Source organism: Hylaeus volcanicus, chromosome 4 (genome assembly GCF_026283585.1).
Source record: "Hylaeus volcanicus isolate JK05 chromosome 4, UHH_iyHylVolc1.0_haploid, whole genome shotgun sequence".
NCBI classification, from domain to species: domain Eukaryota; kingdom Metazoa; phylum Arthropoda; class Insecta; order Hymenoptera; family Colletidae; genus Hylaeus; species Hylaeus volcanicus.
In genome coordinates this window covers 24,043,878-24,057,261 of record NC_071979.1, presented here as the reverse complement: position 1 = coordinate 24,057,261, position 13,384 = coordinate 24,043,878, and the positions used below count along the sequence as shown (strand labels likewise).

Genomic DNA, 13,384 nt, shown 5'->3' with positions numbered 1-13,384 from the left:
TACATTTGTCAAGTAGATATATGCTAGGTCTATGATACGCTACTGGAAATACAGTGGACCAATGGACTTTCGTCGTAGTCATGTGGGTTTGCCCATTTGTCTGCTGGATCATGCTGGATGTTGCATGGAAATGATTAAAAATTCTCTATAAGAGAAATAGACAGAATTTTAGAAAATTCTTAGTTTTGAGAAAAAGAATAATGATATTCATTTCATGCAACGTAATTGAAAACGAATAAACAAATTATGCTTTATAAATTGTCTCTTACAGAAGACAACTTTCTTGTGTTCTAAGACGAGCCACACGATTCTTGGAATGAAATAATTGCATTTCCATTAAACTAAGTCTCAATGTCATAATTATTGCATTTTACGCAAACTTATTCTATCCCCTAATATATGCGTAATAATATATCCTAAGTTTATTAAACTCTGTAACAATCTCACATCGACATTATCTCGATTAGTTTGAAGCGATTTGAAGTTTCGAACAGTTATCATTAGAGGTGCGTATATTATAGCATAATATACCTTCTACGTAACGAGTAGGTTATTTTACTTTTTCTAATCCATCGTACTCAAATTGAAATACTGTTTTGCTCCATACAATTTTCAAAACAGTATCAACGCGTTACTAGTAAATAAAAATTGAATATGTAACACTAGTACTGATCAGTCTATCGTTTCCTTTGAATAATTAGATAATTGTAAACGTTCTTCATTTTTTGTGCAGTGTGACAATAATGTGAAACGAAAGAAGCAGCAAGAGCTTCATAGTGAGCTATAATATTAACGAATATATGAGACCTGTGATTGTTGTATAAAAGTGTTGTATTTATTCAGAGCGAATTGTCGTAAAGGTTATTTACTACGACGTTTAAGTACAGCTATTTTTTTTATAGTAAAAGATGTGGATTTACTCCCTGCTCGCTATTTTCGCGACGTTTGATTTTGCGACGGCTTCGTCAGGGTTTGATTTCGGAGATACCTTGGCACTGATTCTCGGATTGATCATCGGAATTGTTGGATTTTTTGCTTGCATGGGTGCTTATGCACGACGTCGAAACCTTTTGCAACCATTATGATTGCATGCCTCTCCGGAATTCGTCACATAGTAAGTATATTATACGTTTGACTCTAATTAAGTACGATTCGCTACTTGAAAAGTACTCTGACATATAGTTTAATATTTATGATTGTGAAGAAGTTTGTAGTAATTCAACCTAGCGTGAATTGATAATTCTATAATTTTTAATAATAAAGATACAAAGGAATAGTAAAGTCACTTTTCTCCTATTGCAAATAATCAATTATAGATCCTATATTACAATAGCTACTTTCACCTTCTATTTCATCTAATCAATTTTTGTATTTTAAGTAATATATTACCTATGGTCCATTGAGGCTGAGTGCTCGGACAGGCTACCAAATCACATACATACATGATATACATACAATATATTACTTTGGATTATTCTGTGTACTTTATTAGTAACTCATTTCATTTGAATTACAGGATATCTGACACATTTAAAGTTAAGGAAGAAAATGCTTCAAATGACTGGAGTTGAGTAATTTAAAGTTTTACATTTTCATAAAAATTTCTTTGGAACTAATAAACTTAAATGAACTAAATACTTTTAAGTCGATTCAAAGAATGCATGATTTTTTTAATGTTTATAGCTCATCTTGCAATAAACATTTAAGAAATTATGCGATTACTTGAATCATTTTAAAAGTAGTACATTTATTTTTTTCTGTAATCAATATCTGATAATAATAAGAGTAATATTTATAGTTTTACATTATATATACAAGTTATAATAAGCTATTTTTGTATGCCAATGATATTTAGTTGCATTAGTAGCGCGATATAACACTTAAGTAAGGTATAAAATAGAAAAGAACTAAAAAGGAAATGGAAGATAAAGGTATAAATTGTAAAAACCATATGATATAAGATTATCATGTGCATTAAATTAATGTGAAGAAAAATATAAGTTCAAAAAATAAATGCTTATAAATAAAATTCTTTAATTGTTTCATTTGGATTATAGCTACTTGTAATGTACGTGTTTGATATATCTAATTGAATTCACACAATAGGATTTGTATGTCTATATTTTTGCATGTTTAAAAATAATTATGTAACATAAAATGTATTAATTCAAGATATAGTACTTACTATACCAATTAAAAAATTTTATATTGTTGTCTACGTAATATATTCATAAATTTTCACAAATATACAATGCATTAATTAACATCATAAGCTATATTTTAATGCAATTATTTCATCATTAAGGAATGGAAGATGATATCATTCTGAGCACAATCATATAAATCATTCCAAGTTCCTCTGCATTAATTGACTAAAATTATGAAAAAGTTTGTGTCAACGAAAATTCATATACCTCTGTCAATTATAATTCCTTTTTACATAAGTAAAGGATTTAAATTAATTTTACATCGATTTGCAACTTGTTGAATGTTGATGCATCTTTTATCTAATCAGTCTTTATAAAACTTCTCATAGAATCCCACGCAACACAGCTTACACAAGTCTTAAAGCATCTATGAACTTATGTACTAGTCAGCACAGGAAAGCTCTTCGATTATTTTTATATAAACAATTTTCATGTTTTTCATTTTTATTATAAGCAAGATAACTAAATACTAATACAAGAAATTTAAGAATTCAAGTCAATACGTTTCGTATTAATTACATACATTTTTTTTGTCTTTAATCGCTGAATTTTAATCTTGACTCAAAGTAATTTTTTAACATTACAATCTCTAGATAAATTTGATAATTTTGTTTTTACGAGACAAGATTATCGTTTTTTTTACGATCACGTATGAAAGAGCAAAAAATTTGGTATGATTTAAAACAAGTCCTTAGTAACTCATAGTCTCATAATGTGAGAACATCTGTTTTTCACATTTGCATTTTTAAAATATCATGCAACATATTTATAAGCTTAAAATAATGTACTTATATGATACATACAATATATATAAATCAACAAATTGTCTACATTTGATTATATATATATATATATTGCAATTAATTACGTGAATCTGTGAAATAAATAATTTGAATAAATTAGTTCATTGAATTCTGATCCATCAATATGTACTAAAGTGTGTGTGAATTTTAAAATGTAGCAAAATATCTTTTACTTGTCTTTTTTTTTGTCATATTTTCTGAAAAATATATCGTGATACCTAAGTTTGAATATACTAAGTTCAATTCCATCAAGTTAGATGCCATATTGGTAGAAAAGAATTGTGATGAATTTATATTGAATTGTTCCTTCATATGTAACAGTACTGTTTGGTACTCTTTGGTAAAACAATAAGAATGTTTTACAAAAAAAATTACTCCAATCGTATTATTGTTATACTAAATACAGTTAAAATCATATTATACAAAATATATTTAGAAGGACATAGTTCATTGTAATGTTAATGAAATAATTTTCATTCTATTGTCTGTTCGTATTTCATCGCGTTTGATGAATAAGCTTGTAAAATTAAAAAGAAGAACAATATTTACCAAACTATATCACTGTAAATCATTACACTAAACACAGTTTATATAAAAAAAAATTAAATAGTCGGCTTTTATTAATGATCGATCATAGAAACTGCATCTTCATTAAAAGCCAATCCACCTAACAGTAAATGAATGTATGTACAATTAAGTATTACAAGTTACACGTTCTTTTTGAGTATTATCTATTAAATTTATTTAAAAGTAACTATATAAGAATAATTGTAATGTATTTCCATGAGAAATACGCACAATCATCTGTTATAATGTTTCGTTCAACAGCCACATGAATTTATTACCAGGTGGATTAACTGGATACTAGGATTGGTGATTATATTTATTCTGTTTTCCAGAAAAATTTAAGAACACAATAAAATTATAGTATGTAAAACGTACAAGTAATGCATGTAAGAAAGAACTTTTAAAAATGTATGAACTTGATCTGTACATGATCATGAACTGTATAATAGTTATTGGAGATCGTAAGAAAAATTTCATATTTAGTTTGAAAATAGTTTTCGTAACTGTAATACTGACAACAATAAATTCATGTCAGAAGCAGTAGTAACTCGCAACATTAAAAGCGACGCGGACTGCAATTATTTGAACGAAATAATGATAACATTATAATCATCAATAAACAGTAGTAATATTTGTAGTTATACAAACAAGCTATTCTTAACTATATTGCAAAATGCAATATGTGATAGCACAGATGAAACTTTAAAACATATTTCCTAGGATGTGAACCAAACATTAAATGATTTCATGTTCTGATATCATTAAAACGAATATAAATTTGATACCCATGCCATGTTTCTATTGAGCTTTTTTTTTATTAGACTCTCAATACCTAGGATGATTATCATCAACATTTTTAGATATAATTTAAACGTTAGAAACGAAATTGTAAAGTAATAAAATTCCTACAAGATTCAAAAGGAATGGACAATGTAAACATATTTTCCAACAAGTTAAAAATGAAATGCCAATTTTGTTGGGAAACTATTTGAAACTTCGATAAATTAAATATGCGATAACAAAAATATTGATAATGGAGTCTAAAAAAAGGTAGTAGTCGATATAATATTAGATAAGATACATGGGACTGCTAACTAGTAACACATGACTTTTTTAATAGAAGTAGGTAAAATCGCTAGAAATACATTAAAGCATAACAGTGACTATATTAATCATATTTTTCTCCATCTGACTCCTGCAGTCATATACATACACACATGAACATACATTCTTTCTTCAAAGCATCCAGTATACATTAACAGTTATACATATACATCGAGCAGAATGGCTGTGAGCCATTTCGGTCGTAAGACTAGCTGAGGCCTGTACTAATGTAGACTGTGCTATTAAAGAATTCAGAGCAGAATAAGTTTTTCGATAAGCATTTTTACTAAACAAGGATATTCAACTATTATAAGCACAGTACATGTAAAGGCCTCTAATGTAAATTCATTCTTCATTATCTTTTTCTCGTTCAGAAATTTAATTCGTTCGTTCAAAATATTCTCCGCGTATGAATTGATTTTTTTTTGTCTGCTGCGAGGCACATATCAAATGTTAATATAATGCTCGCGCGGTTATACAGCGAAAATATTTTAGCGATTAACGCGTGGATGTTACAATATCGAATATACATCCTAAATACTTTCATTCGCTTCTTCCCTGCATACACACCCGCGAGAACGAGGGTAGCAATATACGTATTAGCAAAACTATATTAGGATAACAATTGTAATGATAATGTATGATCTCATACCTAGTGGATAAGGGCAACAAGTTAAGTTAAGAATGTATTACGAGAACGAATAAATTCAAAATAGTAGAATATAGTTTGCTGAAAGTTACGTTATTGATCGGTATGAGAAGGAGGAGCAGTTGAATTATCAGTATTCGTATGTAACGGTTCTGCTGGCGGTGTACCGTCGTGAGAATTTCCTATGTGCGGAGTGGCTGGCGTAGCTGGTTGAGACTGAGACGCCCCCTGTGGAGCGTATATTAGTCGATAGCCAGCTGGTAAAAAGAAACCGCCGTGTGGTGTACAGCTAAAAGTTTGAAAGTTTGGTACTGGTTGGTTCTCGTGATATTGGATGTAACCCCCGCTTCCCGTCGAACTCGATATTGGAATAGGCGTGACTAATGATCCAGTGGAGGACACCGCAATATTCGTTCCATCCGGTATAATAGGTGCGAACTGATATTGAGCTGAATTTATAATTGCCGAATTATGCGTTGAATCAAACGATTCTCCTACTTCACTTGTATAACTACTGGATTGCTGCGAGGGCATATTTTGCATAGTTTCAGAAGGCACTACTGGAATTGGAATAACGTAAGCGTGTGGTATTCCAGCTGTCGCCTGCTGCGGTTGTAGTTGCAAAGGAGTTTGCTTTAATTTTTGCATAGCTAATCGTAACGTTTCATCGGTGTCTGGATAATTACTTGATGCTTTTTGCAATGGAGTTTGAGGCGTTGTATTAAACATTAAATAGTCTTCTGTACCTGGAAGTCTAGTTTGTCCTGTATTAAATAAAAAAGATCACATCATTATAACAGACGATAGAAATTGTACGGATAATACGAATTAATGAGAAATCGATCGCAAATGAAAAATAATTACTCACCCGCCAGACTAGTCGCGACGGTGTGATAAAGTACCGGATGGTGTTGATGATGATGCTGATGAAGTGCACTTGCTTGTTGTTGCTGCTGAATCAGTAATTGTAATTGATGTTGTTGGAAACGTTCCAATTCTTCCCTGTGTCTTCTCTGCAATGTCTCCAATTCCATTGTTTGCCTACAGAAGAATCAGATTAGTTCGTAATTCTCGTAAAACGTGATCATTTGACTCTTACAGAAATCAACCTACTTTTTTATGAGCAATTGATATTCTTCGCTCGGCGTCAATGTCCAAAATCTTTCATCTTTTTCCATTGGCTGAAAGTAATACATCGATGTTTCGTTAAAATATTATTAATGTGTTTGATAGTAAATATATTTGCAATTGAGATACTCACTTCTAAAGGAGCATTAATGGGTTGAGTAGGTTGCGTGGGTGGAATAGAACCTTCGCGACTATGAACTACTTGTACCAATGTACCTGTAACTAAGAAATTATTTAAAATATTTAAGCAATGAAAATGTATACTCAAGAATGCTTACCCTGTGCGTCCTCCGCGTGATAAGTCTTTGAATCCTCGGTGTGGTGTTGTTGAGTTGATGTGGCAGCATTGCTTGGAGGACCTGCGACCTTGGAAACCACGAATCTTGATATTTTTCTAACAGGTTGAGTTGTACTAACCTTCTATCAAAATCGCACAGTTATTTTATTTTTCGGAAATCTATTATCGTAGACATTGACGCGCAATTATTTAAATGTACACATACCTCAGAAGCATTATCCTGAGATTCTGTTAGCACGGGGGTGTTCGTGTCGGAGCGGCAGGTGACGACACTGTGGGTAACACTGGCAACAAGTACAGTCGTTACGGGTGGAATAGTGGTTAATAAATTTTGAGTAGACTGCAACGATGGCTGCATTTGAGTAGAAGTAATAGCAGAGACGGGCGGCGTCAAAGGTTGTGGAGAAGCTGTTGAGAGAATCGAGCCTCTGTGATGAATCTTTGCTAATTCCTGTTCTAGTTCCTGGAGACGAGAACCAGGCCTCTGCGTTCGAACTTTTATACTCTCTTTACTAGGACTCATGGTTTCCGATCCCGAAGGACCTACTCCCGGCGTTGGACTATCGAGGGAGCAATCTACATGCTACACACATAAGATGATTTTCAATAATAAGAAAACTACTTAATAAACAAATTTGAAATTTATAATATTACTTTTTATTAGTCTTATTTTTTAATTTGTTAATACGAAACTTACGGTTTGAGACAGTGCAAGTTGATGAATGGAGGTTTCATGGCCTAAAACGGAGTTTTCAACATTTGTTGTAACATTTGAATCGGCTAAGGAAGTTGAAGAATGTATTGTTGTCTGAGGCGATAAAGGTCCCTACAATGAATTATTTGTATTAATAAGATAATCATCAAATGATTAATTTGCTATGTATTTTTAAAGAATAACTTATACTTACAATTCCATGCGTAGTTGAGATTGGCATACCAATGTTAACAAGCTTCTGCTGCAAAGAATGCATATATGCATCGTATCCTCCTATTATTTGATGATTATGAGGGGTGGCTGGATAACTTATAGGTGGTGTGCCCACATTAAGTGCTTCGGACGGTTGATTTGTTAGCTGCACAAGTTTTTGGTGGAGATCCGCTATCGTCTGTGGACCTGTCCCACCTGGACCAGTTGTCCCAATAGTTGCATCTGAGACTTTGTCTAAAGAATTTTGTTGACTAAGTTTCCGATGTTGCTGCTGCTGATGTTGCTGTAATATCTGGTTTTGCGTAAATAATCCTGAATCTACAGATTCAACGATCGTGTGTTCAGGAGTTACGTCGTGGCTAGAATTCTCGGTTTCCGATAGTAGATGATATTCTGTACTAATGCGCCTAATGAATAAACAAAATAAAGAATTATATAAACTATAGAATTCTGTAAAAATTTACTTTCTTAACTGCAATGTACGCACCCAGTAGAGTTAGTTAAATCTTGATTTTCAGCTTCCGTTGTTTTTCCCAAGAGTTGTTGATCTGGGAGTTTTAAATGTAATTGAGACTGATCAGGTGTAGGAAAACTTTCTAAATGTTGTGTATCTTGTATAATTTGTTGTTGTGTAGGGACAGTTTGTAGCAATGGTGGTACAGTTTGTTGAGTAAGTCTTATTGGTACAGTCTGTTGCATAATAGTTTGATTTGTGGCAGGAACCCACTTCCCTTGCAAGGATAACGCTTGAACCGCTATTCCTTGAAAAGCTTGTTGCGACATTTGCAACTGTGGATCCATTTGTTGAGCTGCATTCAACTGCATTGTTTGTTGCGAAGGTATTTGTGTTTGATGAGACTGCTGAGTAATTTGAAACGTTTGTGAAATTCCTTGCTGCGCTATATTTGTTTGATAATTATGTTGTAATTGCGATGGCATTTGCATTTGACTTGCTTCGGGTTGAATAGGTTGAAAATACTGTTCAGATTGAAGAGTAGGCTTATATTCGAGTACTGTAGCTGTTGCAACGTTTGGAATCGGCGTTTGTTCGTGGCTAGTCAAGCAATGAGGCGTTGTAGATTTTGATTTAGGATTTGAAAGTATATTCGCCAAATTTTGTGCTAAGTCTGGAAGTGTTGATGACACTTCTTTCGTTTTTAGTGCAACTTTTGGAGCAACTTCTGCAGGGACTTGGTGAGCAGGAACTGAAACAGGAGCAGATGTGTTCGTCGGAACATTCGTTAGATTTTGAGGAGCTGCTTGAAGTTGTTGAACTGGCTCTAAAACAGTCTGAGAAAGAGGTGTAATATTTGACCCCTCTTGCGGAAGTAGTTGAACATGTTGCTGCACAGAATGCATAGATGTACTAGGTGCAACCATTGATTGTTTTTTGTCATCTGTAAGATTAGCCGTTTCTGACATTTGCGAATCCGTAGATAAATTCGACGTTGTAGAAATATTAGAAATCCTGCGGTTTCTTTCGTCTACAATCGCAGTTGGTTGCAACTGTTGTATCGGCCCGGAAAGTATTACATATTGTTGATGTTGCTGCGGTATTTGTTGAGACTGGAATTGCTGCAACGGTCGTTGAGCTTGCATTTGTCCTTGATGCTGATGCTCAGGTTGAATATGCATTTGCGTTAAATTATGTTGCACAGTAATTTGTTGCTGTTGCAATAAAACATTAGACTGCATAGGCTGATTCTGATACTGTCCCTGTAAATTGACGCTGTTCGAAGAAACTTGAGGTTGCAAATCTTTCTGCGATGCAACCACGATGTTTTGAGGAGCGGGTTGTATTTGTTGAGATGATTGATGCGTTATCGTTGATGCTGGTATAATTACACTATGTGGACTAGATTGCATAGCATTAATATTTTGCTGAATCTGTGGCATAGGCTGCATCGTTTGTCCTTGCACAGTACTTTGAATACCAACCGTTTGTTGTCCTGTTTGCAAAGGTTGAGCATTATCTACTTGTTCCCCGACATATTGTACATTCTGTATAATCGTTTCAACGTTCGACTTTTCAGGAATGGGTGCAGCTTGCGTTTCTAAAATATTTACTTCCGAATCGTCGTGCTTTAATTGTCCTTCGTCAGCTACACTGGACTGTGTTAATAAACTCGGTTGCGTTGCCAAAACATTAGGTTTATCTGTATTGTCTGCAGTTGTAACTGATTCTTCTTCATTTCCAAGAACCTTCTGTTCGATTACAGGACTGACTAAGAAGCGAGAAATTTTTCGCATCGGAGGTGGTGCAGTCAGTGCAGCCACTTCCGTAGATGTGGGGTCGGATTGCGCTTCTTTGTTTGCTTCCTTTTCTTGAAGTTCAATTGTATCTTGAACTACAGATTCTTTTGATAATTCGCTCGATTGATTTCCAGCTGCGTCATGTATTTGATTTTGAACGTACGATGTCGAGCTCTGGTAAGACTTAGAAATATCATCCTTGGGCAACTGATATACTTCGAAACCTGTGTCCGCATTTATCATAGGGACTACAGTTTCTGGAGTATCAGTTGGATCGCTTGGTAAATTAGTCGGCGTTAAAGTGTCTGTATTTTGCGTGGAGGTAGATGACCGTCTGGATGCTTCAGCTGATGTACTTTCAGGACCCACTTGGCTGTCAGGTGTTTGGACATTTTGCTGTTTTTCCGTAGAGGCACTCGTAATGTGAGAAATAATTTGATCGATCGGCAATAATTTTGTTGGGGTAGAGGTGTTCGAAGTTTCGTCTCTCTGGAAACATATAATATATAATTGCTTAATTGAAAATGATAGGCTTTATCACGAAATGATTGCAATACACATGAACAAAACAAAGCTAAACTAAATAATTAATTACAAAGTATAACCTAAATAGAATTACAATAAATAACACGTTTGAAGGAAAACAAAAGTACGTATATCTAAATGATGAACATCTATACCAAAATGATACTACCTTTAGCGAAATCTGTTCGAATAAATGCTATTTCAAGGAATATAAAATTGTTTGTCTGTGTTGACATAGCAGTTTGCATTATTCAGGGTTTATACATACAGAACTCTCTGAAATACAGTGATTTATACAAATGTATGACAATTAGTACTAACAGGGATCATATTCTAATGAAGAAATATAATCTTCCTGAAACGCTTTCTGAGTAAAAATTAGGTGTGAGGATTAAGAGCACTAAAAATAAAAGCATGAATCACCTTATTTAAATACTCCAAAGATCGTATTATGAATTGCCTATGCGGATGAACTTATAAAACACAGGAAATGTCGTCATATGAAATTGCTGTGCCTTAAAAAGATACACAAACGTCCGAACACAATGTATCGTGAATAAAAAAAGGATGTACAAACGTCCACGACTGTATGACGAAATATAGGAAACGGGAATGGGTACGGCGGGGACGATGAACTCACCGAACGGTGTCTACGATGGACTTTGTACGACGATCGGTGGCTGCTTTGACGAGTTAGCGAGCCATGTCTCACCTGCTGCGTCCAAAACGATACACACCAATTATATGCATACCCTTGTTTTTTTTTTTTGCGAGGTCATGAGATACACATTTGGAGCACAAGACCGCATTACGCTATTCTAACACGAAATTTATAAAGTATATAGTTCCATTATGGAAAATAATATTCAAAAAATTTGACGACAATTACTCTTAATGATCGTTTCTCTAGAAGTAAAACAGTCCTGTGATACGTATTATGGACTTTTGTGTATCGAATCCTTAAATAGCAACTAATAACACTATTAACGATACTCATTTTTGAAAACATTTCAGATCTTCGGGTTTATTAATAATCATTCCACGAAACGACGATAAAAAGAAAACCATTACCTTAGCTGTATCAAGACTGTGGTCACGATCTCTAGGTCGACGGCTAGTAACTGGACTACCACCGGCTGATTGATCCGGTGGACCATGTGCCACTAAAGGTAAAGCCCGTGTAGGATCCAAACGTAATTGTTTAACGATATCTTCTATCAATTCTACAAATGTTTCACATTGGGATTGAGGTAATAAATTTTCGGCAACCTGCAATAAAGATAAGAAAAAACAGTAATATAAATTTCTGTTGTTATCTATTGTAATAGTAACATTTAAAGTAGTATCGGGTGCTTACCAAATTGTTAGCGATATCTGTAGGTACCATGTCGTCTCTATCGAATTTAAATGTCACAGTTTTTTGTTTGCTAGTGTCTAGCTGACATTCAACAGTCACCGATTGCCCTTCACCACTGCTTACAGACAAAACTGTCAATTTAATACCAGGTTTTTTGCGCTTTGTACCAGATCTTCTTATTCTACACCTTTCAGAGGTGACGTTCTCAGAATTTTCTTGAGTTGTTCTACAAAATCGAAATATTCAATGAAATATTTAAGTGGAAACTCCCTTCAGAATAACTGAAATTTCGAAACCTACCCGTCGCTCGACGCTGTAGATTGAGATGTAACATTCGCATTAGTCGAATTAGATGCATTCATTGGATCTTGAATATTAGAGGGTACATCTGGTGGCAAAGACTGTATGGAATCCATTGTATCTTGCTTAGGCAAAGATGATCTTTCTGTAGTAGAACACTGATCTGTAGTTGAAACGAAATGTTGCTGATGCTGCGATGTTGTCGTTGATTGCACGGGAACACTCATTCCAGACGACATAGGGACAGAAGTGGGGACGTTGGAATTTTGTGGATATTGCATTTGAACTAGAACGTTTTGTTGGGATTGCGATTGGTGTCCGCTGTTTGAAAGAATTGTAGATGCGTTCTGCATGTTTGGAATAGTGGAAGTCGTTGCACTTTGTATAAGTGTCGCAGATGATGAACTTTGAAGATTAATGTTGGATGGTACAGAGGTTTGAACTTGTCCTGATTGTTGCTGCATGTAAGGTTGCGAAGCTGAAGGTGCTGAACTTCCGGGAATACTTGCATGGGGATAAATTTGGGTTGTGGGTTGACTGGATGATAACATTTCAACGTGTCCAGAAGGATTGGAACTGGTGTACGAATGATATATTTGTTGAGATATGTTTTGTTGGTATATAGGCTGTGGGTTGTATCCTGAATTTCCCGAGGTACTTTGTTGATAGAATTGTTGATTTTGAACGGATGCGGAACCCACTGCGTGTTGGTGTACTTGTTGTACATGGTGTACTTGTGGTTGCGGATATTGCACTTGTTGTGGTTGTTGAATCTGTTGATGTACGTGTTGTTGTTGAGATAAAATTTGTATCTGAGGTTGCATCTGCGACTGTATTTGGTGACTCATCTGCTGCTGCACGTTCATTTGATTCAGCTGTATATATTGCTGTTGTTGGTGCATATGTTGCTGCTGTTGTATTTGTTGAGTTACTTGAGGAAACTGTGGTTGAGTTTGCACAGTCTGAGGAGTAGAACACTGCGAAGAAGTAGCCGTTAAATTCTGCGGAACATGCTGAGGATATTGTTGCTGTTGTTGCTGGTACTGCTGTTGTAATTGTTGCTGATACTGCTGCTGTTGATATTGTACTTGCTGTTGCGAAACTTGCGGTACTTGTTGCATTTGCTGAGCTTGCTGTGGTTGAACGACTGATGTTTGTTGCTGTATCAAAGGTTGTTGTTGAACTAATTGAACTTGTTGAGGTTGTAAATTATGTTGCTGGGGTTGTTGCAAATTATGTTGCTGGGGTTGTTGCAAATTATGTTG

The 13,384-nt window shown here is 34.6% G+C and overlaps 1 protein-coding gene and 1 long non-coding RNA gene across 6 annotated transcripts in view; one reads left to right on the top strand and one right to left on the bottom strand.

Annotated features, from left to right (window-relative positions):
- Positions 1–290: 290 nt before the first annotated feature.
- On the top strand, positions 291–2,043 carry LOC128874644 (uncharacterized). Of its 5 annotated transcripts, none has more exons than XR_008456677.1 (3): positions 291–506; positions 734–1,114; positions 1,517–2,043. It is a non-coding gene; the product is annotated as an uncharacterized LOC128874644 (long non-coding RNA). The 5 variants fall into 5 exon arrangements; XR_008456679.1 differs by having other exon boundaries at positions 313–506; positions 903–1,114; XR_008456678.1 differs by lacking the exon at positions 291–506 and adding an exon at positions 511–545.
- Positions 2,044–4,672: 2,629 nt separating this feature from the next.
- The window catches only part of LOC128874643 (mucin-17-like), a 16,781-nt gene continuing 8,069 nt past the window's right edge, over positions 4,673–13,384 (bottom strand). Inside the window, exons 11-23 of the mRNA XM_054119565.1 lie at positions 12,120–13,332; positions 11,820–12,045; positions 11,534–11,731; positions 11,103–11,177; positions 8,172–10,426; positions 7,665–8,091; positions 7,454–7,582; positions 6,962–7,339; positions 6,737–6,878; positions 6,592–6,674; positions 6,444–6,511; positions 6,199–6,371; positions 4,673–6,094 (exon numbers count right to left, since the gene is read on the bottom strand). Of these exons, the coding sequence (XP_053975540.1) occupies positions 5,424–6,094; positions 6,199–6,371; positions 6,444–6,511; positions 6,592–6,674; positions 6,737–6,878; positions 6,962–7,339; positions 7,454–7,582; positions 7,665–8,091; positions 8,172–10,426; positions 11,103–11,177; positions 11,534–11,731; positions 11,820–12,045; positions 12,120–13,332 (6,038 nt within the window). The 3' untranslated portion in view covers positions 4,673–5,423. The remainder of the gene's footprint in view (positions 6,095–6,198; positions 6,372–6,443; positions 6,512–6,591; positions 6,675–6,736; positions 6,879–6,961; positions 7,340–7,453; positions 7,583–7,664; positions 8,092–8,171; positions 10,427–11,102; positions 11,178–11,533; positions 11,732–11,819; positions 12,046–12,119; positions 13,333–13,384) is intronic.